Source organism: Coregonus clupeaformis, chromosome 15 (genome assembly GCF_020615455.1).
Source record: "Coregonus clupeaformis isolate EN_2021a chromosome 15, ASM2061545v1, whole genome shotgun sequence".
Lineage (NCBI taxonomy): Eukaryota > Metazoa > Chordata > Actinopteri > Salmoniformes > Salmonidae > Coregonus > Coregonus clupeaformis.
The window spans coordinates 54,620,803-54,645,710 of NC_059206.1; the positions used below are offsets into that span (position 1 = coordinate 54,620,803).

Genomic DNA, 24,908 nt, shown 5'->3' on the forward strand with positions numbered 1-24,908 from the left:
TGCTTTTTTTCTTTGTCATTATTTTCTTTGAATACAAAATGGTACTTATAGTTTTATACAACTATAGTTTTATATAACAGAAACTTAATCAGCAGCTGAGATCTGGTACAGTATCTCTGAGACTGCAGATAAACACATTTATAAAAGTCAGAATAACACATTTCAATTCGTTTAGAGGTTTCCCCAGTGTTTGTTCAACAAGAATCATTTTTAATAAACCCGCATAATGTCTGTATACAGAAAATTATACATCGCAAGTCAGTTGAGGAAATAATGTGCAGTAGTACCTTTGGAAATCAGTAGAGTTGCAATTTGCATTACATAGAGAGAACAGAGATGAAATAAGTAATAGTTAGAATACAATTTAATTTACACCATTATGATTAGAATTAAATGCATTATCATCATCACTGCTAATCATGTACATTTAAAAAATAAATGTATATTCATTCTGTGGATTCTGAAGCATAAAACTGCTGTCTATCAGTTCTTGCATGAAGTAGTCATCATAAAGAGTTGATTCTCTGACAGTTTGTGGATGAGCTATGCCCCCCAAGGAGCAAAAGGGTTTAGGTCCAGTCTCTCCTCACTGTCTCAAGGTGTTTGTAAATTTCAAGGGATTAGCTAGGAAATAAAAGTCTTTATCTTCCAGAGAACTATCAAATTCAGCCCTATCCATCCAGGGCATGTTCCAGCCCTCTCCAGTCCGTAATCCAGACCCTCAATGCTGGGTTGAGTAGTCTAGAAGGTGGGCATCATAGTGGCAGTGTCCACATAGCCGCTTGTGGTCAGGCACGTGCTTTCCTGAAAGTGGGTAGCAGCAGGCGTGTGTGTGTCCATCTTCCCTTGCTGCTGTGTGGGACAGCTCTGCTCTGAAGCTCCCACCTTCACCTGGTAGTCACAGCACAGGCCAGCCTCAGCCATCTCCCTCTGCAGCAGGAGCACATTGTAATTGTTCACCCCATTGACTTTACTGTAGTCCTCTCCGGCCCCGCTAAACTGTACCTGGAAGGGGCCTTGGCCGTGGCTGGAGAGGGGCTTCGGGACCAGCTGGTTCTCCTGGTTCACCTTTTGGACCTGCACGTACCCCATGGACTGGGAGGGGGGCAGCCCAAGCGCCGTGGCATCTCTCTGGCGCTCCAGACTGGAGATGTTGAAGTTTCTGTGTGCCTGGAGGTGGTGGGCCTCCCAGTGGTGGTGGGCTCTGGCGGACGGTGATCTGCTGAGACCGTACTCGCTGTACTCTCCCAGGCCGTCCCTGTACTCTGGGTGGTGGTGGGAAGAGGAGGAGGTGGGGAAGAAGTTATCTGGGACGCTGCGCTGCTTGGGCACCTCAAGAGTACCAAGGTGGTGGTTGTCGGAGGATCCATGGATCGACGAGGAGAAGACTGACAACCAGGTCTTGACCCTCCCATCTGATGAATCTGGGCAGTCCACCTCCTGGCTGTCTCCCATCTCCAGCCTCTCCCAAGACCCTGCCTGGCCCTGCAGAAGTTCAGTTTCCTCATAGCTCGACTCCTCCTTGGACTCCACACCTCCACACTTCTCCATCAGCAAGGAGTGGCTGTCACAGCTGCCTCGGCCCGAGTCGCTGTCCGATGGGCCCTTGGACTTGAGGCAGCCAACATCTTGGAGGTCCTTCCCCTCCAGCATCAGTTCCTGTTCCTCGTTGACGTAAACCTCCAGGTATTCCACCAGCAGGTCCTCGTAGTCTGTAGACCTCGTAGGAAAGCTTTGGATGACAAATGCGTTGAACACCTCTTCTGATTTCCCATTCTGTAGAGCAAAGAGGTTAATGGGAAAGGAACAATTTATATGAACATTTATATGAACAGAGCAACAACAATTAACAATGTAAAGCCTGTCCTTTTTAGCCAAATACTGAATGAATCAATGTGATTATTACTTTACCTTGAGGAGCTGTTTATCAAATCCTTTTATTTTAGGTCCAGGAACTGGAGGTAGTAGACAGTGCTTCACACTAGAGAGAGAGAGAGACTTCACTGGTCTTGGGGACAGCTGTTTGAGTGCTTGACTCACAATGTTGTCCATTAAAATCTCCAGACAAGAGAATACTTAATAAAATGGAGAGTTCTCCTGTCAGCTTCTTCATTGATTGCCTGTAGTCTTATCATGGCTGTGATCGTAACTTCAGAAGGTCCTTCTTACCTGTTTCTGTTCATGTTGATGATCCATGTGAGAATGAGAATGATGAAAGATAAGAAGATGGCTATCAGAATCCACATGGACTGTTCCCTGGGAATATCTGCCAAACACAACAAGAGAATAACATTAGAATACAACTTTATTGTCCATCAAAATGTTTTTTGATTTATTAGAAATGTTTATTTTGGCTGTCTGTCATTTAATTCCCAAACCCCTGGAAACACACACATACACCCCCGAGTGGTTGAAAGCAACACAGCACATTCGTGACTGATATGGAGTCTGTGTATAGGGACTTACAGTCTGGGACTTTGACATAGCTGGCGGCGCTCCACTCGCTCCAGAAGCCGTGGTCTGGCTTGCAGCGGACCTGGACAATGTAGACTCCTCCAGAGTGCAGGCTGAAGATGTTGAAAATGTTCTGCTGGCCTGCATGGTGCTCCTGTAAGGGAAAAGACAAGATAATATTAGAGATTGTGTATAACCACAAGGGCATTGATACTTTCATGAATATTATATTTTTTTTATACCGTTTTTTTTTTTTTACATACACTTTCATCCAAAGCAGTGCATGCATACATACATTTCTAGGGTGTGTATGTGATCACTGTGGGAATTCAACCCATGACCTTGGCCACACAGGACAGGGGATACATTTTACTTCCTGCATTAACTTTCTAAGAAACAGGCCTGACCTTTTTCTGAGTAATGATATAAGTGTAACATAGTTAATAACCTTGATCATCTGGCTTTGAAAAGTTTCCAGGAACTTTCTCCCAACGACCCTTGAAGGATTTGTTTTATCTAACTGGTTGATTATTCAAATAACACAGCAATAATGTCCAATCTTTAAACAGGGAGGTAGTATACAGTGGGGAGAACAAGTATTTGATACACTGCCGATTTTGCAGGTTTTCCTACTTACAAAGCATGTAGAGGTCTGTCATTTTTTAATCATAGGTACACTTCAACTGTGAGAGACGGAATCTAAAACAAAAATCCAGAAAATCACATTGTATGATTTTTAAGTAATTAATTTGCATTTTATTGCATGACATAAGTATTTGATCACCTACCAACCAGTAAGAATTCCGGCTCTCACAGACCTGTTAGTTTTTCTTTAAGAAGCCCTCCTGTTCTCCACTCATTACCTGTATTAACTGCACCTGTTTGAACTCGTTACCTGTATAAAAGACACCTGTCCACACACTCAATCAAACTCCAACCTCTCCACAATGGCCAAGACCAGAGCGCTGTGTAAGGACATCAGGGATCAAATTGTAGACATGCACAAGGCTGGGATGGGCTACAGGACAATAGGCAAGCAGCTTGGTGAGAAGGCAACAACTGTTGGCGCAATTATTAGAAAATGGATGAAGTTCAAGATGACGGTCAATCCCCCTCGGTCTGGGGCTCCATGCAAGATCTCACCTTGTGGGGCATCAATGATCATGAGGAAGGTGAGGGATCAGCCCAGAACTACACGGCAGGACCTGGTCAATGACCTGAAGAGAGCTGGGACCACAGTCTCAAAGAAAACAATTAGTAACACACTACGCCGTCATGGATTAAAATCCTGCCGCGCACGCAAGGTCCCCCTGCTCAAGCCAGCGCATGTCCAAGCTTTTTGGTCTAAACTCCACTCGCCGTGTTTGGAGGAAGAAGAAGGATGAGTACAACCCCAAGAACACCATCCCAACCGTGAAGCATGGAGGTGGAAACATCATTCTTTGGGGATGCTTTTCTGCAAAGGGGACAGGACGACTGCCCCGTATTGAGGGGAGGATGGATGGGGCCATGTATCCCGAGATCTTGGCCAACAACCTCCTTCTCTCAGTAAGAGCATTGAAGATGGGTCATGGCTGGGTCTTCCAGCATGACAACGACCCGAAACACACAGCCAGGGCAACTAAGGAGTGGCTCCGTAAGAAGCATCTCAAGGTCCTGGAGTGGCCTAGCCAGTCTCCAGACCTGAACCCAATAGAAAATCTTTGGAGGGAGCTGAAAGTCCGTATTGCCCAGCGACATCCCCAAAACTTGAAGGATCTGTAGGTCTGTATGGAGGAGTGGGCCAAAATCCCTGGTGCAGTGTTTGCAAACCTGGTCAAGACCTACAGGAAATGTATGATCTCTGTAATTGCAAACAAAGGTTTCTGTACCAAATATTAAGTTTTGCTTTTCTGATGTATCAAATACTTATGTCATGCAATAAAATGCAAATTAATTACTTAAAAATTATACAATGTGATTTTCTGGATTTTTGTTTTAGATGCCATCTCTCACAGTTGAAGTGTACATATGATAAAAATTACAGACCTCTACATGCTTTGTAAGTAGGAAAACCTGCAAAATCGGCAGTGTATCAAATACTTGTTCTCCCCACTGTAGCTAATCACTATTCCCGTGACACAGAGATTGCTGGTATAGCATTGTGGCTGTATGGTATTGGGCTGGGCTGTTGTACCTAGAAAGGCAAGCTGCTAATTAGTAACCATAAACTTTGACTTCAGTCCCTCGGTGTAGATAGCCTAGAACCGTGATCCTCAAACCTGCTCCTAGAGGGCCGCAGTACTACAGGTTTTTGTCCCAGCTTAGTAAATCCTCACACTCAGGGTTGCCAGGTCTAGCAAACGTTTCTCTAGCGCAATGACCACTCAGAACCCGCCCAAAAAGCCTGAGAACTAGCCTTTTTTTTACTCAGCAAGAGAGGAGTTGCCACATTTATCCAATAAACTCTTTGTCCATTACGTTATCCGTTATCCAACCAATTAAGAAGGAATATTGACGTAACTTGTAACGACGTCAGAAGCTAAAATCATAATTATTGCAAGCTATGATGTGACGTAATAAAGGAATTTAGCTTGCTGGCTCACTAGCTGCATTACGTATATGATCTGTATAGTAATTTTATTAGAATCAGAAATCCATGTTATGCTAGCTAGCTAACGTTGAACCCAGTTGCTTTGCTTTAGCTACCTGCAGATTCATACTACAGCTATGACAATCAGTTCGTATTGGTGGTAGTAGTATGAGTTGGGATTATGCCGGTTCATTGTTAATGTGTGTTACCAATTGTTTTCTTGGTGACTATGGTCCCAGCTGCCTTGAGATCATTGACTAGATCCTCCCGTGTAGTTCTGGGCTGATTCCTCACCGTTCCTCATTGCAACTCCACGAGGTGAGATCTTGCATGGAGCCCCAGGCCGAGGAAGATTGACAGTTCATTTGTGTTTCTTCCATTTGCGAATAATCGCACCAAATGTTGTCACCTTCTCACCAGGCTGCTTGGCGATGGTCTTGTAGCCCATTCCAGCCTTGTGTAGGTCTACAATCTTGTCCCTGACATCCTTGGAGAGCTCTTTGGTCTTGGCCATGGTGGAGAGTTTGGAATCTGATTGATTGATTGCTTCTGTGGACAGGTGTCTTTTATACAGGTAACAAACTGAGATTAGGAGCACTCCCTTTAAGATTGTGCTCCTAATCTCAGCTCGTTACCTGTATAAAAAACACCTGGGAGCCAGAAATCTTTCTGATTGAGAGGGGGTCAAATACTTATTTCTCTCATTAAAATGCAAATCAATTTATAACATTTTTAACATGCGTTTTTCTGGATTTTTTTGTTGTTATTCTGTCTCTCACTGTTCAAATAAACCTACCATTAAAATTATAGACTGATCATTTCTTTGTCAGTGGGCAAACGTACAAAATCAGCAGGGGATCAAATACTTTTTTCCCTCACTGTATGTCTAGACAATAGTAACCCATCCACTTAACTAGATGTGGCTGGGGGATGGATATAGCATTTATTTCACATCACCCATCAATTTAGACAAGTGTGTCTGGGTAAGCGTAATCTAATAAATATGAATTATACAATATTTATACAATATTTTTATCTGGACACTTTCTGTTTTTGATATTGCTACTATGCATATATACAAGTAACCATTTCACTGTACCGTTTGCACCTTCCGTATCCTGTGCATGTGACAAATACACTTTTATTTGATATATTGTGTGTTTACCAGAGACGGTAATGTGAAGAACAACATGTCCTGCACCAAAGTCAGATTAGGATATAGGCCAAGGATTAGATCAAGTGTATTTTTACCTGAAGTTTTTCCTTATTTCCACTTTTAGTCTGGAAATCTTTGGTTGTTTACTAAACTACTCACTCTGTTTAGTACATGGCCACACATGTGAATCCTTAAAGAGATGGGTGGGGCTAAGCCTTAAGAGGGTGTGAACGATGTTGAATGGGTGTAGACAAAGAAGAGCTCTCCAGTAGGTGTACCAAAACATTCAAGGGCCATTTTCTCAAAAGTGGTTTTAAAAGTTTGTATCCAATGAAGAAAACACAATTTCAAATTTTGCTACATAAGACCGAATCCAGGTGGTGGGTCACATTTGCATGATTAATATAGAATTACATTTTTTGTTCAAGCTGGGCAGAAGTGCATTCTTGTACGCTTTCATTCTATCACAACAATATATTTTAAATACAAATGTTACATTTTGGGGATTGTGAAAAGTGCTTTATGAATGAAATACAGTTATTAGGTAATGATCTAGCCCTTGGTTTAATCATGAGATTCTAGAATCTATTCAAGTAAGGAATAAGGCTTTTAAGAAATGTAAGAACTCTTGAGCAGCCTGATTTTCTCCTATTTAAACATCACAGAGATTAAGCACAGAGCAGGATGGATGAAGCTAAGAGGGGTTACTTTGCTGATAAAATTATTGAGAACAAAAATGACCCAAAAAAGCTTTGGAATTCATTTAAGGAACTAGGCTGTAGTAGTATTACTAAAATCAAACTAAACAGTATTGGACTGAACAGCATGGGGGAGATGGTATATGAAGAAGTAGAGGTTGCCAATGAATTCAACTCTTTTTTTTACTTTTGTTGCCAGCAAGCTGCCCACCAGTTCTGGTTTGTATGGAAACGACCAAGTCAAGAAGTATTATGCTGAGTTAAGGGTTCAGTCAAACTCTTTTGCTTTTGCAAAGGTAGCAACAGCCAAAGTAGCCAGTATGCTAGCAGAGCTTAAATGCTTCGAATGCCACAGGCCTGGATAATATTCCTGCAAGGTTTCTTAGAGATTCTGCTGAGCAAATTGCCCCTTGTATTACGTATATTGTTGATCTCTCTCTTGAACAAGTCATCTTTCCCAGGGACATAAAACAAGCTAAAGTTATACCTCTGTATAAGAAGGGGATAAAGTCTGACCCTGGGAATTATAAGCCTGTATCTATCCTCAGTATAACATCAAATATCCTAGAGAGAGTTGTACATGAGCAAATGTATGAATATGTCAACAAACAAAGTTTAATGTATGATTTTCAGCCGGGGTTTAGCAAAACATACTCTACTGATTCATGTCTACTTTACTTGACTGACTTCATCAGGAAAGAGATTGATGAGGGAAATCTTTATGGAATGGTACTGCTTGACCTATAGAAGGCCTTTGATACAGTTAACCACTGTCTCCTAATCTCCAAACTCGAGGCATTGGGGTTATGCAGTATCTCTCTAGGCTTGGTAAAGTCCTGCTTGTCAGGTAGGGAGCAAGTGGTAGAGGTTAATGGTTCACTGTCTCAGGCAAAACCAATGAGTTGTGACGTTCCGCAGGGGAGCGTGCTTGGGCCACTACTGTTTTTACTGTATATAAACGATATGAAAGATGCTTGTTCTTGCCGTTTTTTTCCTTTATGCGGATGACTCTACACTTCTGGTGTCTCATAAAAGTAAAATTATGTTGGCGAGCATACTTAGCACAGAGCTTACTAACATTAGCAAATGGCTTGGAGATAATAAGCTATCTCTGCACTTAGGTAAAACTGAGGCAATTATTTTTGGGTCCCGACCTAAATTGTGTAGGTCCTCTGAAATCAGAGTAGAGTTAGGGGGTGAGGTGCTGACTACTAAAACCTCTTTTAGCTACCTGGGAGGCATCCTTGATGGAATCTTGGGAGGTGTGAGCATGGCCACTAAAGTGCTAGGGAAGGTTAATGCCAGGACTACATTTTTGGCTAGAAAGTTCAAGCTGCTTGATAAGGACTCCATGAGAGTGCTAGCCACTGCCCTCATTCATTGCCATTTTGACTACGCTAGTACTTCCTGGTTTTGGGGCTTATCAAAGCTTCTGAAGGGGAAGCTCCAGATAGCCCAGAATAAGCTGATTAGGGTAGTATTAAAGGTGAGTCCACGTACTCACATAGGCAGGAGCTGCTTTCAGGAACTCAACTGGCTGCCTGTTGAGGCTAGGGTGTCCCAGATTAGACTGGGTTTGGTTTACAGGAGTATTTATGGTTCTGCGCCCAGATATCTGACTGATTACTTTCCCCATCTTAGGGATGCACACAATCACAGCACCAGATCAGGTGTTGCTAATGTGTGCTTATACAGGTTCAGGAGTAATGCTGGGAAAAGTACTTTCTTGTGTACTGGAGCCTCAGAGTGGAATGAGTTTCCTCTGCCCATTAAAACGACATCCTCTCTGGGCAGCTTTAAAAAATAAAGTTACAAATAGTTTGTCTTTAGTGTCCATTTGAATGTACCCTACGATGTAACTGCAATGATGAGATAGATTCTTCTTCTTCTTTGTTTTTACGTTTAGTTATCTTGCTGCCATACTGTGTGGAACCGTGTTCGATCTTGCCTAGCCATCTTGTCTCAAGAGGACCACAATGTAAATAAGTCCCAGACTTTGTGTATTATCCTCGATGATTTTACTCATGTGCATGTATGGCTTTTTCAAGTTTTATGTGTGGTAGTTTTTTTAAATGGTCAAATTAATAAACTAAGCTAAACTAGACAGTCATTAGTCCATGTCCTTAGTAGAGTGACCTTCAAATTAATATTTTACACTTGTTCTCTGTGTAAAAATGTTTTGACTCAACCCAAATGTAGACCATTACTGTACGGTAAAACATAAATATATGTGTGTGCTGTCACCAAAGATAGCCTAACATAGCTGAAGTGTGTCAGTGAATGTGCTAATCTATTGATTAGCTCTGGATCTGTGTAAATACCACTTAAGACTGTGTCTCACGCATGCATGCTTTGTTTTTCTCAGATTGTAATCTGAGTGTGCACATCAAGTTCAGCTAAGGCTTTAGTTTGATGTTTGGACTGTTGGGTTCATGAAATAATATAAATCAATTTTAATAATCAAACCTATCTTATGAAATCGTATCTTATGAAATAGCACATACTTAGACAATAGGGCTTTGTTTCAGTTTGCTATTTAAAAATGTTATACATTCTTGTACATTGTGGACAATTCTCTGATGTGATGTATGTTCTGAAATGCAGGCAATACAAATTAATTAATGACATTCAACATATCTTGATTGTGTGTGTAGGAAAAGGAGGGGGTGGGATGGTAGAGAAGGCCAAAATGTACAAGCAAAATTGAAATTAGGATTACACTGAAAAGAACCCAAGGATTACATAAAAAAATTACCCAGCTGCTGGGTCAATCCCCCAACCCAATGTGCTGGGTTTATGTCACAACCCAACACACTGGGTTGTTTTAACCCAGCAATATAGTCTAATTTACCCAGCAGCTGGGTCAAGCCCTCAACCCAAGGTGCTGGGTTAATAGCACAACCTAACCCTGCTGGGTTGAATTAACCCAATGCTGTGTTTGTCCAATATTGATCCAGCACTGGGTTGTCGAAATGACCCAAATTGGGTTATTTTTAACCAAGCATTTTTTTTTTGTGTAACAATAATTCATTTTCGATTATATAAATTGCCATGTTAGGCATAACTCAAGTTTTTCCTTTTAAGATGCCAAAATAAAACGTTATTAGTAATTGTTTTCAGTATCCTAGTTTTGTTTTTGTTTTGTGTTTACTGATTGTTTCAGTGCATGTATGCATTAAACAAGCTTTGGACGAAGGACTTCCACATTTCACTCAAAAGTTCCCTCAAAGTTCACTCAAAGGCAATAGTTCTGAATTGGGTTTGATTTCGTTTTTGTTTTAATTATTAACATTTAGTTAATCATCTTTTAAACTTCCATTGGTTGAAATCTATTGCTCAGTTATCACTTGGCTCATGTAAATAATTCTGTAGTTGTTCCTTTAAACATCCTAAGGTCAACATCCCCATAGTGTTCTCATTTCTCTCATGTAAATGTCATAGCTACATAAAAATATTAAATTAAAAATATCCAGTCTTTACTCTTTTCTTCATTACCATGCGGATGATTTAAAGTTTTATTGGATTTATTTTTATCTGTTAAGACATTGAATACATGTTTGGTATAATTACTACATTTAGTATGTCTAGTTTTATTTTTCTCTAAGAAGTAATTCACTTCATTTAAAGTTATATGTGATTTAGTTTATGTAGATACAACATTTCAATGATAACACACAGTAACCAAAAACCTGATCTAATTTGTATATTCATTCAGAGGTTTCTCAGAATTGTTTGCCAGAAGTTCACAAGCTGCTGCAAATTTACCGCAATAGTTTGCCCCAAAACTAATTTCCATGTAAAAATATGAGCTTGCTGCGAATGTATCGCACCAGTTTTCCACAAAACTAATTTGCATGTGAAAATATAAGCTTGCTGCAAATTTGAGACAAATTGGCCAAAGGTTTGCCACAACGATTTGCCAGAAGCCTGTTTTGTCGGTATTGCCCTAGGACAACCTGCTGTGTTGACTATTGGTTGTTCCAGCCCAACAATATATTTTATCTTTATATGACTTGAATGAATTAAACACAACAAACAATCAAGAGCCCTGATGGTATAGGTGACCTGAAGAAGTGATATTCTAACATCAGGTGTGCTTTGTATTTGTTTATGTGCTGTAGGTTCACCAGCTGACCTCTATCAAGACACCCATGTCGACTGGATTCCCACTGTGAAGATGAACAATGCTGCAGCATCAGTTTTTCCTTGTACTACTTTGTACTTTTCCAGATATGAAAGGAGACATCCCTCCGTTAGACAACATGGTTGTCATATGCTGTGCCTCAGTCAATCTGAATGATTCTGTTGTGCCATTTAAGTAGAGAGCACTGTCACCTTGTCGTCATGACAAAAGTGCCCCGTTAAACCGAATGACGGGTGTAGCAATAACTGCTGATTAATCAGAAACAAACTTTCACAGTAATATATTTATGTACACATGTACGAATATATAAAATGTAATTTGGAACAACATGTAAAATACTATTGTTTATGATATTGTAAACATACTGTACTTTAATAATAGGCTATATTGTTATATGGGTGAAATGAAAAGTATTTTGTGTGTCATCTCTGCCCCATTTAATAAAATGCATTTCTTATAGCCTAACTATACTTTATTTTACAATTTAAACACATTTAGCATAGACAATGTAATTGTTGTGGTAGTCTTAGGCAAACCATCTTCATTATCACAGTGGCACCTCCAAGTGCCACTCAGACCTGGGAGAAAAGTATCTGGCATTGAACTTGGTAGTAGTAATTCTCATCATCTCCTGCTTCCAGACATTTCACTGTCTAGATTACAAGGAATTGGATTTGCACTTGCACTAAACATATTCATGCCAGCACAAGGCATGTACAACATCTAGTATAATGATTAGCCTCATATACAGTACATTGTCTACTGGTATCATTCTAAATTGAGAACATTCAGTGCATTTGGAAAGTATTCATACCCCTTCAATTTTTCCACATTTTGTTAAGTTACAGCCTTATTCTAAAATTGATTACATAATTTTTTTCTCATCAATCTACACACAATACCCCATAATGACAAAGCGAAAACAGGTTTTTAGAAATTTGAGCAAATGTATTATAAATAAAAAACTGAAATACCTTATTTACATAAGCATTCAGACCATTTGCTATGAGACTCGACACATTGAGCTCAGGTGCATCTTGTTTCCATTGATCATCCTTGAGATATTTCTACAACTTGATTGGAGTCCACCTGTGGTAAATTGAATTGATTGGAAATGATATGGAAAGGCACACACCTGTCTATATAAGGTCCCACAGTTGAGAGTGCATGTCAGAGCAAAATCTAAGCCATGAGGTTGAAGAAATTGTCCGTAGAGCTCCGAGACAGGATTGTGTCGAGGCACAGATCTGGGGAAGGGTACCAACACATTTCTGCAACATTGAAGGTCCCCAAGAACACAGTGGCCTCCAACATTCTTAAGTGGAAGAAGTTAGGCAACACCAAGACTCTTCCTAGAGCCGGACACCCGGCCAAACTAAGCAATCGGGGGAGAAGGGCTTTGGTCAGGGCCCTGACCAAGAACCCGATGGTCACTCTGACAGAGCTCCAGAGTTCCTCTGTGGAGGTGGGAGAACCTTCCAGAAGGACAACCATCTCTGCAGCGCTCCACCAATTAGGCCTTTATGGTAGAGTGGCCAGGCAGAAGCCACACCTCATGACACATGACAGCCCGCTTGGAGTTTGCCAAAAGGAACCTAAAGGACTCTCAGACTATGAGAAACAAGATTCTTTGGTCTGATGAAACCAAGATTGAAATATTTCGCTTGAATGCCAAGCGTGACGTCTGGAGGAAACCTGGCACCATCCCAACGGTGAAGCATGGTGGTGGCAGAATCATGCTGTGGGAATGTCTTTCAGCGGACGGGACCGGGAGACTAGTCAGGATCGAGGGAAAGATGAACGGAGCAAAGTACATTTACATTTACATTTTCGTCATTTAGCAGACGCTCTTATCCAGAGCGACATACAAATTGGTGCATTCATCTTATGATAGCCAGTGGGACAACCACTTTACAATATATATATAGGACTGCACTCCTTATTTTTGTAACCTTTTTTTGGGGGGGGTAGAAGGATTACTTTTATCCTATCCCAGGTATTCCTTAAAGAGGTGGGGTTTCAAGTGTCTCCGGAAGGTGGTGAGTGACTCCGCTGCCCTGGCGTCGTGAGGGAGCTTGTTCCACCATTGGGGTGCCAGAGCAGCGAACAGTTTTGACTGGGCTGAGCGGGAACTGTGCTTCCGCAGAGGTAGGGGGGCCAGCAGGCCAGAGGTGGATGAACGCAATGCCCTCGTTTGGGTGTAGGGACTGAGCTCCGTAGGCAAGCACCATGGTCTTGTAGCAGATGCAGGCTTCAACTGGAAGCCAGTGGAGTGTGCGGAGGAGCGGGGTGACGTGAGAGAACTTGGGAAGGTTGAACACCAGACGGGCTGCAGCGTTCTGTTGGCTGGGCTCCCTGCCTGTGCCATTAAACACCTACAACTCATCCAGAATGCCGCAGCCCGTCTGGTGTTCAACCTTCCCAAGTTCTCTCACGTCACCCCGCTCCTCCGCACACTCCACTGGCTTCCAGTTGAAGCTCGCATCTGTTACAAGACCATGGTGCTTGCCTATGGAGCTGTGAGGGGAACGGCACCTCTGTACCTTCAGGCTCTGATCAGTCCCTACACCCAAACGAGGGCATTGCGTTCATCCACCTCTGGCCTGCTGGCTCCCCTTCCTCTGCGGAAGCATAGTTCCCGCTCAGCCCAGTCAAAACTGTTCGCTGCTCTGGCACCCCAATGGTGGAACAAGCTCCCTCACGACGCCAGGACAGCGGAGTCACTCACCACCTTCCGGAGACATTTGAAACCCCACCTCTTTAAGGAATACCTGGGATAGGATGAAGTAATCCTTCTACCCCCCGCCCCCCAAAAAAAAAAAAAAAAAAAAGTAAAGTTTGTAAAGTGGTTATCCCACTAGCTATAGGGTGAATGCACCAACTTTTAAGTCGCTCTGGATAAGAGCGTCTGCTAAATGACGTAAATGTAAATGTAAATGTAATGTAAATGAGAGGGCCTAGAATTGAGTCCTGAGGGACACCAGTGGTGAGAGCACGTGGTGCGGAGACAGATTCTTATGGAGGTGCTTTTGGGGTAGACCCTTTCGCAGATAGAAGCCCATTCTTCCTCACCGAATGCATGTCCAATGTCTCTCTCCCAAACATGTCTCAATGCATCAAAGGAGGAGGCACTTCTGTTCAATAAAATATAATATATGTTGGAGATTGAACCTCTCCAAACAATAGGATTCGTAAATAGTTCTTCAACTTCAGTCATTTGAAAACATCGTTTATCGACTTTCTTCTGACCCTCTATGGTCTGGAATCTGCAAGTACCTCCTTGCATCTTTCCAAGCTAAGAGTGTATTGTGTACTGTAAAATTGTCAGATAAGGCCTGGATCTTTTCAAAGCTATTAATAAATGGTAAGGAAGCTAATGCTCTTGCATGACATGCTATTGATTCCATCCCATCCCAAAGTGAGTGGCGTTTGACTAGGCACCAACTAAACACGTGCTTGATCTGAGTAGATTTGGCAAAGAGAACCCTCCTAAATCCGTAGGCTTAATTTGTTTGGTAAATTTGGTTTTAGGTTTCTTATTGTTCCAGATATATTTAGATATATTGGCATTCATTTTCTGAAAAAAATACTGAGATATATGGCATGGGATATTTTGGAATAGATCATTTAGCAGAGGAAGAATATTCATCCTGACGACATTAATCCTGCCAAAAAGAGACTTTGGTAGGGTAGACCAGTTAATCAGGTCCTGTTTAATCTTTGTGAGCAAAGGCATATAATTTGTTGTGAACGGGTCTTTAAGATTTGGAGTAAATATATGACCAAGTACAGTGCCTTGCAAAAGTATTCATCCCCCTTGGCTTTTTACCTATTTTGTTGCATTAAAACATGTAATTTAAATGGATGTTTATTTGGATTTCATGTAATGGACATACACAAAATAGTCCAAATTGGTGAAGTGAAATTAAAAAAATAACTTGTTTCAGAAAATTCAAAACAATTAATAACCGAAAAGTGGTGGGTGCATATGTATTCACCCCCTTTGCTACGAAGCCCCTAAATAAGATCTGGTGCAAACAATTACCTTCAGAAGTCACATAATTAGGTAAATAAAGTCCACCTGTGTGAAATTTAAAAATGGAAAAAATATGGCACCACAACAAACCTGCCAAGAGAGGGCCACCCACCAAAACTCACAGACCAGGCAAGGAGGGCATTAATCAGAGAGGCAACAAAGAGACCAAAGATAACCCTGAAGAAGCTGCAAAGCTCCACAGCGGAGATTGGAGTATCTGTCCATAGGACCACTTTAAGCCGTACACTCCACAGAGCTGGGCTTTACGGAAGAGTGGCCAGAAAAAAGCCATTGCTTGAAGAAAGAAATAAGCAAACACGTTTGGTGTTCGCCAAAAGGCATGTGGGAGACTCCCCAAACATATGGAAGAAGGTACTCTGGTCAGATGAGACAAAAATTTAGCTTTTTGGCCATCAAGGAAAAGGCTATGTTTGGCGCAAACCCAACACCTCTCATCACCCCGAGAATACCATCCCCACAGTGAAGCATGGTGGTGGCAGCATCATGCTGTGGGGATGTTTTTCATCGGCAGGGACTGGGAAACGGGTCAGAATTGAAGGAATGATGGATGGCACTAAATACAGGGAAATTCTTGAGGGAAACCTGTTTCAGTCTTCCAGAGATTTGAGACTGGGACGGAGGTTCACCTTCCAGCAGGACAATGACCCTAAGCATACTGCTAAAGCAACACTCGAGTGGTTTAAGGGGAAACACTTAAATGTCTTGGAATGGCCTAGTCAAAGCCCAGACTTCAATCCAATTGAGAATCTGTGGTATGACTTAAAGATCGCTGTACACCAGCGGAACCCATCCAACTTGAAGGAGCTGGAGCAGTTTTGCCTTGAAGAATGGGCAAAAATCCCAGTGGCTAGATGTGCCAAGCTTATAGAGACATACCCCAAGAGACTTGCAGCTGTAATTGCTGCAAAAGGTGGCTCTACAAAGTATTGACTTTTGGGGAGTGAATAGTTATGCGCGCTCAAGTTCTCCGTTTTTTTTGTCTTATTTCTTGTTTGTTTCACAATAAAAAACATTTTGGATCTTCAAAGTTGTAGGCATGTTGTGTAAATCAAATGATACAAACCCCAAAATAATCCATTTTAATTCCAGGTTGTAAGGCAACAAAATAGGAAAAATGCCAAGGGGGGTGAATACTTTCGCAAGCCACTGTATTTTAAGCCTGTTTCAGTCAATTGGAATGGAGATATAGTTTCTAAGTTGATTGCAGAGGGGATATTCAAAGGTAAAGCCATGGATTTATCCACGTTAATTTTGTACCCTGACAGGTTACCATATTCAGATATGATGTCCATTGCTGCAGTGACAGAGGTCTCTGGTTTAGACATGTATAAAAGCACATCATCAGCAAATAATGAAATTCTATGATCTTCCTCACCCATGGAGATGCCCCTGATGTTATTACTAGACCTTATTGCCTCAGCCAGTGGTTCTATGACTAACGAGAACAGAGCAGGAGATAAAGGACAGCCTTGACGACAGCCCCTACCGATAGGAAATCTTTCAGATAATTTACAATTTGTGTTAACTGCCGCTGATGGGTCAGAGTAAAGTAATTTTACTAAATTAATAAAATGGTCACTCAGAATAACTTTTTCTAATACAGCAAACAAGAATGTTCACTCAACTCTATCGAAGTCCTTTTCGGCATTGAGAGAGACAATGAGTGCAGGGTCTTTAATTCTGCCAAGGTGGTTTATGATATTCAAAGCACGTCTCACATTGTCCGTTCCAAATCTGGATTTGACAAAGCCAGTCTGATCAGATTTAATGCGGTCTGGACGTAGGACCTCCAACCTGCGGGCAAGTGTCTTAGCAACTATTTTAACATCAACTCTTAGTAAACTGATAGGTTTAAATGAAGAGCAGTTTAATGGGTTTTTGTCCTTTTTTAGTATCAGGCTAATGGATGCAGTTTTCCAGGACTCTGGTATGATGTCTCTTTCGAACATATCATTTAGAGCAGGCATGAAGATAGAGCATATCTCAGGCCAGAACGTCTTGTAGAATTCTGCAGAGAAGCCGTCTAGGCCTGCCAGAAGGCATTGCCTTAATAGTTTCCCAAACCTCTTCAGGAGTAAAGGGAGCATTTAGTCTATTTCTATGCTCATCTGATATAGTGGGCAAGATGGGCTTATTCAGATAGTGTAATTTCGTGTGAAGTATAAACAGATTTATAGAAGTCGCAAAACGTATTATTGATAAGCAATGGATCATAAGAACTGGAGCCATCTGCCATCCTTATAGACTTAATCAATCTTTAATTCTCTTATTTTTTTAAGTTGGTGTGCAAGTAGATGGCTCGGACGGTTACCGAACTCATAATATTTTTGCTTAGTAAAAAACAACCGTTTTGTGACATGCTTTTTATGCTCTAAATTGAGTTTGGCCTTAGCACAAGCTAGTGAATTCCAGTTCGCCTGGGTTGGTTGTTGTTTATGAAAAAGTTCTAAATACTTTACTTCAGCCTCCAATTTTTCCCTATTTTCCATTCTTGATCAGAGAGGCTTGGGAAATGATATAACCCCTTATGGTTGCTTTAGCAACATCCCAGATAGTTGCATCTTAGATAGGAGAGAGTTGATTTTCGAGCCAGTAATGTGATAATTTATCTTTTATCACAGAGCAGAATCCTTCATTGTTAAGCAGAGACGTATTAAGTCTCCAAAATCTCGTTTTGGGGATTGTTTTGCCAATTTCAATATCTATATATATTGGGGCATGGTCAGAAATTACTATAGAACCAATAGCACATGACTGGACAACATGCATGTAAGTAGAGGGCATAAAAAAATAGTCCAATCTAGAATATGAATTATGGGGCCTAGAGTAGAAAGTATAGTCTCTGACATTAGGATTTAACTCTCTCCATACGTCTACTAAACCAGATGAATCACAAACGCTTCTGCGAGCATTTGAGGCTCTATGATTCGAGACTGGAGCAGTTGATGATTTATACAATTTACCCAAAGTACAATTAAAATATCCTGAAATAAACCCAAGTGCAGTGTTGATTAAATAATAAAATCATTTCAGACATATATTTGGGGGAGTTTGTGTTCGGGCCATATACATTTAGTATAGTAATATGTTGACCAAGTATATTACCTGTAATCAAAATAAATCGTCCTTTAGTGTCTGTATCTTGGTACTCAAATATAAATGGGACATATCTATTTACAATGATGGCAGTGCCTCTTTTGTTTGAACTAAAATAAGAAAAGTACACCTAGCCCACCCAGTCCCTCTTCAGCTTAGCATGTTCTGTTGAAGATAAATGGGTCTCCTGTAGCATGGCAATTTCCTTTTTTAAGAATGTTAGAATTTTCTTCCTCTTGACCACATGCCCACTGCCTCGAACATTCCAGGTGACTGCTTTAAATGAACTGTTTATGTTACAGTAGTATTAAAGAATAACTTAACCCAGACTGAGTACTGCATCACAAAAACAAAACAAATAATAAGATGCTTGTGTAACCCTAAACTAAAATAAATCATAAAAATAAAATTTTGAAAAACCCCACTGCCGAGTCCCGAAATGGAAAGACAGACCCCAACAACAGTACATACCCTGTTTTCTGTCACGTTACTAACAGGAAGCCCACTAAAAAAGTGTCACTATGTCCTATATTGAATAAAGGGGAATTAACATAGATCTACTGACATGTGGATGAAAAATGAATAACCTAATCTTTTAAATTGTCCTAAGCATTATCGCTATTGCACTCATATGCACGTGCCCGAACACACACACACTATACAGTCACATGTAGCCTAGCCTATATAATAAAGAAAAAATACAAATTGCGAGCCTAAATTAAATGAATATAGCCTTGTAATTACCCCCCTTTGCCTACCTTGAGGCCCAACTAAAGAAGCAAATTAACAGGAACGTCATTGGGCTTTGGCTTATTCATTCATGAAAAAATGAAAAAGAACCTCAGTTCTATAAATGAAAAGCTTAGTTACATTACACCATAATGCTTATTAACAATTACTTTGTATACCATGGCATGGTAGACAGTTCCATCCCGAGGTAGTCAGCCATCTATATGCGGTGCATGGACTGCCCAAATAGGGCAAATAAAAGTTACTCACGTTCACGTCCATAAACTGACCATGTGTGCACCCTAATAACATAACTAGCAGCCTTCACGGATCTGGGTTCTGTGCCGCTGTTGAGTGGATGTTGTCCCGGTAGAAGGTGAGCGCAGACTGGGCGTTGTCAAATGTGTGGCTAGCCCCCTGGAAAGTAATCCTCAGTTTAGCTGGGTGTATCAGGCCAAATCTGACTCCTGCCTTGTGAAGATGGGCTTTCACATCTTTGTATGCAGCTCTGTGTCTTGTCAGGTCTGCCGAGTAATCTGGGAAGATATGGATCCGCTTGCAATTGTAGTTCAGCTGTCCTCTTTCACTGGAGGTCCGAATAATTTTCTCTTTGGTCTGGATGTAATGTAGGCGGACCAGCTCTGGGAGGGCGACCGGGCTGTGGTTTTGCCGCTAGTGTGTGATGCGACCTGTCGATGACTGGGGACCTGTCAAAAGTCTCTCCGCCGAGGACGTCTTGCAGGAAAGAGGCCATGAACTCGGTAGGATTGCGCCCTTCCGTCCCTTCTGGGATTCCAACCACAAGTATGTTCTGTCTCCAGGAACGGTTTTCCTGTTCATCTTGACCAACCTTTAGCTTCACGTTGTCGGAGGTAAGCTCGTAGTTTTTTTGGGGTCTCCAATTCAGTTAGCCGCTTATCGATGTCGGTCAACGACGTTTCCATATCCTTTCTTTTTTGGGTTTGTGTCGCTATAGTTGTTTGTAGTGTCGCCATAGTTGACAGGACTTCTGTCATCATTTCAGCTCGTAGACTTCACACAGAGGAAAGAAGTTCGGTCATGAAATCAGAGCATGGTGTAGCCAAAAGGATGAACCAGACTTGTGGAGGTCTACAATTTATTTTCAGAGGTCTTGGCTGATTTCTTTAGATTTTCCCATGATGTCAAGCAAAGAGGCACTGAGATTGAAGGTAGGCCTTGAAATACATCCACATGTACACCTCCAATTGACTCAAATGATGTCAATTAGCCTATCAGAAGCTTCTAAACCATGACATCATTTTCTGGAATTCTCCAAGCTGTTTAAAGGCACAGTCAACTTATTGTATGTAAACTTCTGACCCACTGGAATTATGATACAGTGAATTATAAGTGAAATAATCTGTCTGTAAACAATTGTTGGAAAAATTACTTCTGTCATGCACAAAGTAGATGTCCTAACCGACTTGCCAAAACTATAATTTGTTAACAAGAAATGTGTGGAGTGGTTGAAAAACGAGTTTTAATGACTCCAACCTAAGTGTATGTAAACTTCTGACTTCAACTGTATCTTTGTGAAGTTAATAAGACTTGGGATAATAGCCAATTAAGAGTTGGCTTCAACTTGTGATTTGTTCCCCATAGCAATCTGCAACACTTCTCTTACTGTAAGTATTTTTTGGCACAGGTAACAGGTGGAGGGCATTCAATGACTCTTGGTACAAGTGTCATCTGTTTCTTGAGTACTCCCAAAGCCAGGACTCTGCCTACTGCTTTGCATGTAGACACTTCTCCCTGTCAAATGCAACAGAATCTACCTTCACTTCAAATGTGGCTTTTCGAATTGGAAAAAAGCAAATGTATAATTGCAGTTGTTATTTAAATGTATAATTTGTTTAATAAACAAAGTTAAATGAATCATTACATTGCCATTGCCAATGAATAAAAGATCCCAGAAATGTTCCATATGCACAAAAGGCTTATTTCTCTCAAATTTTGTGTACAAATTTTTTTACATCCCTGTTAGTGAGCATTTCTCCTTTGCCAAGTTAATCCATCCACCTGACAGGTGTGGCATATCAAGAAGCTGATTAAACAGCATGATCATTACACAGGTGCACCTTGTAGGATCTGTACACAATTCCTGGAAGCTGAAAATGTCCCAGTTCTTCCATGGCCTACATACTCACCAGACATGTCACCCATTGAGCATGTTTGGGATGCTCTGGATCAACATGTACGACAGCGTGTTCCAGCTCCTGCCAATATCCAGCAATTTCTCACAGCCATTGAAAAGGAGCGGGACAACATTCCACAGGCCACAATCTACAGCCTAATCAACTCTATGCGGAGGAGATAGATACTGACTGGTAGACCAGATACTGACTGGTTTTCTGATCCACACCCCTACCTTTTTTTAAAAGATATCTGTGACCAACAGATGCATATCAGTATTCCCAGTCATGTGAAATCCATAGATTATGGCTTAATGAATTCATTTCAAATGACTTTATATTTTTGTTCAGTATAATTATTTCTAAGTATGACTAAAGCTAACTGCTCTAACCTAACTTGCAAAGACATGCAGGCTATTCTCACCTATAGGGAAATGGCCATTAATGCATACTTATTTCCCTAAAACTATGATGGGTGGATTGGAAAGTAGAATGACAGTTGCATCTTGAGTTATCGTCACACTTTAGGAATGTATCAATGATTTATCTGAACAGGGAAATGTACCAACCCTAAGTTGAAGCATTTAATGCGTTGAACCATCATAATTAGTGCACATGTTATTTGGATAGTCCGGATTTTCCATCTCTAGATGCTCTACAGATGGTCATACTATCAACAAACTATCTGTTGATTAGTAACTGCTTGCTAAGGTTACGGAGGGTTAGAATAAGGGTTAGGGTAAGGGTTAAGGTTAGGGTTAAGTTTAGGGTTAGTAGATAGTTAGTTGAAATGTTACTGATAGTGATACTGATACTGATGGACTATCCAAATAAAGTGTTATCCATAATTATATTGAAAAAAATGTCCACCTCATTCAAAATGTTCTGGAAAAGCCACTGTCTTCAACACCTTGATTAGGAGTCAAGTGTTTCAATGCTAAGCACATGCTGGTACAGCAGTTCTTCAAAAGCAGGATTGAGGATCACTGGCCTAGACATTACGAACTGGCTGATCCTTACAAAAATGTCCTCTTTCTGTGTGGTTGCTGAGGCATCACTTCCAGAGTGTGGTTGCAGAGGCATCACTTCCTGAGTCTAGTTGCCGTGGCACCAATTCCTTAGTGTGGTTGCCGTGGTGAATGTTCTAGAGCAGGGTTCTTCAATTCCGGTCCTGGAGGGCCGAAACACCTCTGTTTTTCATCCTCTCCTTCTAAATCAGGGGCTAATTCAGACCTGGGACACCAGGTGAGTGCAATTAACTACCAGGTAGAAATAAAAAACAGAAGTGTTTCGGCCCTACAGGACCGGAATTGAAGAACCCTGTTCTAGAGCTTTCTAATGTTCTAGTTCTAGTGTTGTTAGCGTACCTCCCACTCCTCTGCCTCCTCTAGTTTGACCCGGAGCTCGTAGATGAGGGTGATCCAGCCAGAACGTGTGTCGGCCTTACGGGGCGGTTCCCATGAGACCCTGAGGAAGGGGCCATCTTTGTCCTCCAGCACAACCACTGTTACGTTTTCTGGTGTGTGGGGCTGGACTGGAGAGGGGGAACAGAGAGAGATAGTAGTATCAATGACCAGGGATAAAAGAGGAAGGCAGGAAGATATTAGACTCTAACACTAACAATATGAACACTGGTAAGACAAAAATGAAGGGGAAGTAAGAGAGGAAGAAGAATGTTATATTACTACACAATTATTTCATTACTTGAACAGTAACCCACCTATATAGACCACGTCTACGTCGACGGGGTCAGAGAAGTTGCTGCCCAGGGCATTGGTGGCCACCACAGTGATGCTGTAGTTGACCCAGATGGACGTGTCATTCTTGTTAAAGAAACATGAGTTAGCCCCCGCAGTATGGTAGTCTGGACATTCATAGACTGTGTCAGAACTGGACAGGGACAGAGACAGAGAGACAGTTAGCGAAAGAGAGAGAGACAGATAGTGAGCTATTCTCTGGACACTCATAGACTGTCAGAGCTTGAGAAGGAGCGATGACAGAGATGACAATGTGACATTAATAAGGAACGACCTGTTCCGACAGAAGTGGAGATAACAAGTGTTCTCGTTGAGGCATTGTTATGCTTTCTCAGTACAATTCAGCCTTGCTCTTTCCATGACAGTGAAAATAAGTCAACATCCTTTGCCTTTGTGTCTACATAAACAATTCCTGAAAATATTGACGTGTGTGTGCCTATGCTTGTGTGTGTAGATGTGTCCAAGACAAGTGACCAATGGTATTTATGAGTGAGCATGTGAAAGGGGGGTAATGCGGGTATGGGAGTGTTTTGCTGTGGGTGTTATGTGTGTCTGCCTCCTTGGCAGTGGGCATGTCATGTTTATGTATTGATTGAGATTGCCCCTCACTTCTCTTTGCGGTAGAAGAGGGAGTAGGTGGTTGGTAGCCTCCCATCAGAGCCTGCCTCCCACCAGCAGGTGAATGTCTCCTTCTCTGGTGACCTACAACTGGTCAGCTTGGGCTTTCCTGGGGGGGTGTGGCCTGGGGGAGGGCAGATACAGTACAGGTACAGTAGGGAGCATTAGGGAGACAACATGCACCACAGCCACACAACACCTTTCACAGTTAGACCAGATATTTCCTTGTTTATTTTATTATTCATTTTACCTTTATTTAACCAGGTTTTCCCATTGAGGTCAAAATATATATTTTTTCAGGAAGAACCATCTATTTTACTATATAACTTGTGGCTGTTTGGGGTCCATCAAAAATGCATAAGTAATAAGTAGGTAAGTGGCAGTGTATTTCCAATGTCTACTGTTAGGGGCGTGGTACTGAAACTACAGTAAGCCTAAAGCCAACACTGTCAATATGCTCCATGCATAGTCTAAATAATTCTGGACACACAGTCTCCCTTTCATTCACCCAGTTATAGACGGACAGTGTAATCCAAATCCAATCAGTAGGTTACGTGGCCATGGTCTTTGACTTAAATGCTCCCTAAGAGACCAGTGGCAGTATCATACACACGCATACGCACACGCACACACACACATGCAAACGCACGCACACACACACACAAACACACACACACAGTGGCCTTGACTTACGTGCTCCCTGCGCGACCACAGGCAGGATTAGTGACAGTATCAGTGTGACTCCCACGCCTCTCCACATCATGCCTCCTCACTGCCTCACAAGTCAGGGGGAATTTGGAGAAAACAGAGACAGAAACAGACCAAGCAAAGCATGAAGCATGTCCATCAGGTGGCTTGGATCACTAGAACACTAAACAGGCGACATCTTGTAATGCAATCCCTGGTCGTCTTGTGTGGTCAGTAGAAACAAGACTTGAAGCTGAGGGACACAACCTGGTTACTACCAGTATATGCCGGCCAAAGCCAGACTGAAGACCACAATGGAAATATGTTGTGAAACTTTTTTGTCTTATGCTCCTTAAGGTTTTTAAATGCAGTCTATCTAGTGGAGTTGTATTTTTAAATGACCAAACAAATTCTAGCCATCTAAACTCAGACCAGCTTCATAATGAAAAAAGGTAATCATGTCTCAGTCAGTCAGTCAATAAATGGTTGAAAGAGTTTGAATACCATTTAAGATGTCCTCTCCTTATCTGTAGTGGTCCCATTTACCCCAATTGAGAGTAGTTTTTCAAGTTTTTTTCAAGCCAACTCCTGGACAGTCTGTGGTGGATGGAGCGAGACATGATGTCCCAGATGTGCTCAATTGGATTCAGGTCTGGGGAACGGGCGGGCCAGTCCATAGCATCAATGCCTTCCTCTTGCAGGAACTGCTGACACACTCCAGCCACATGAGGTCTAGCATTGTCTTGCATTAGGAGAAACCCAGGGCCAACCGCACCAGCATATGGTC

The 24,908-nt window shown here is 41.6% G+C and overlaps 1 protein-coding gene across 1 annotated transcript; it reads right to left on the reverse strand.

Moving 5' to 3' along the window:
* Positions 1 to 741: 741 nt before the first annotated feature.
* On the reverse strand, positions 742 to 24,197 carry LOC121583395 (prolactin receptor-like). The gene is made up of 8 exons (XM_041899573.1): positions 24,128 to 24,197; positions 23,426 to 23,558; positions 22,780 to 22,949; positions 22,427 to 22,593; positions 2,467 to 2,608; positions 2,170 to 2,266; positions 1,912 to 1,981; positions 742 to 1,776 (listed from the first exon to the last, which is right to left on the reverse strand). The coding sequence occupies exons 1-8, from the start codon at positions 24,195 to 24,197 to the stop codon at positions 742 to 744; spliced, it is 1,884 nt and encodes a 627-aa protein (XP_041755507.1).
* Positions 24,198 to 24,908: the final 711 nt, after the last annotated feature.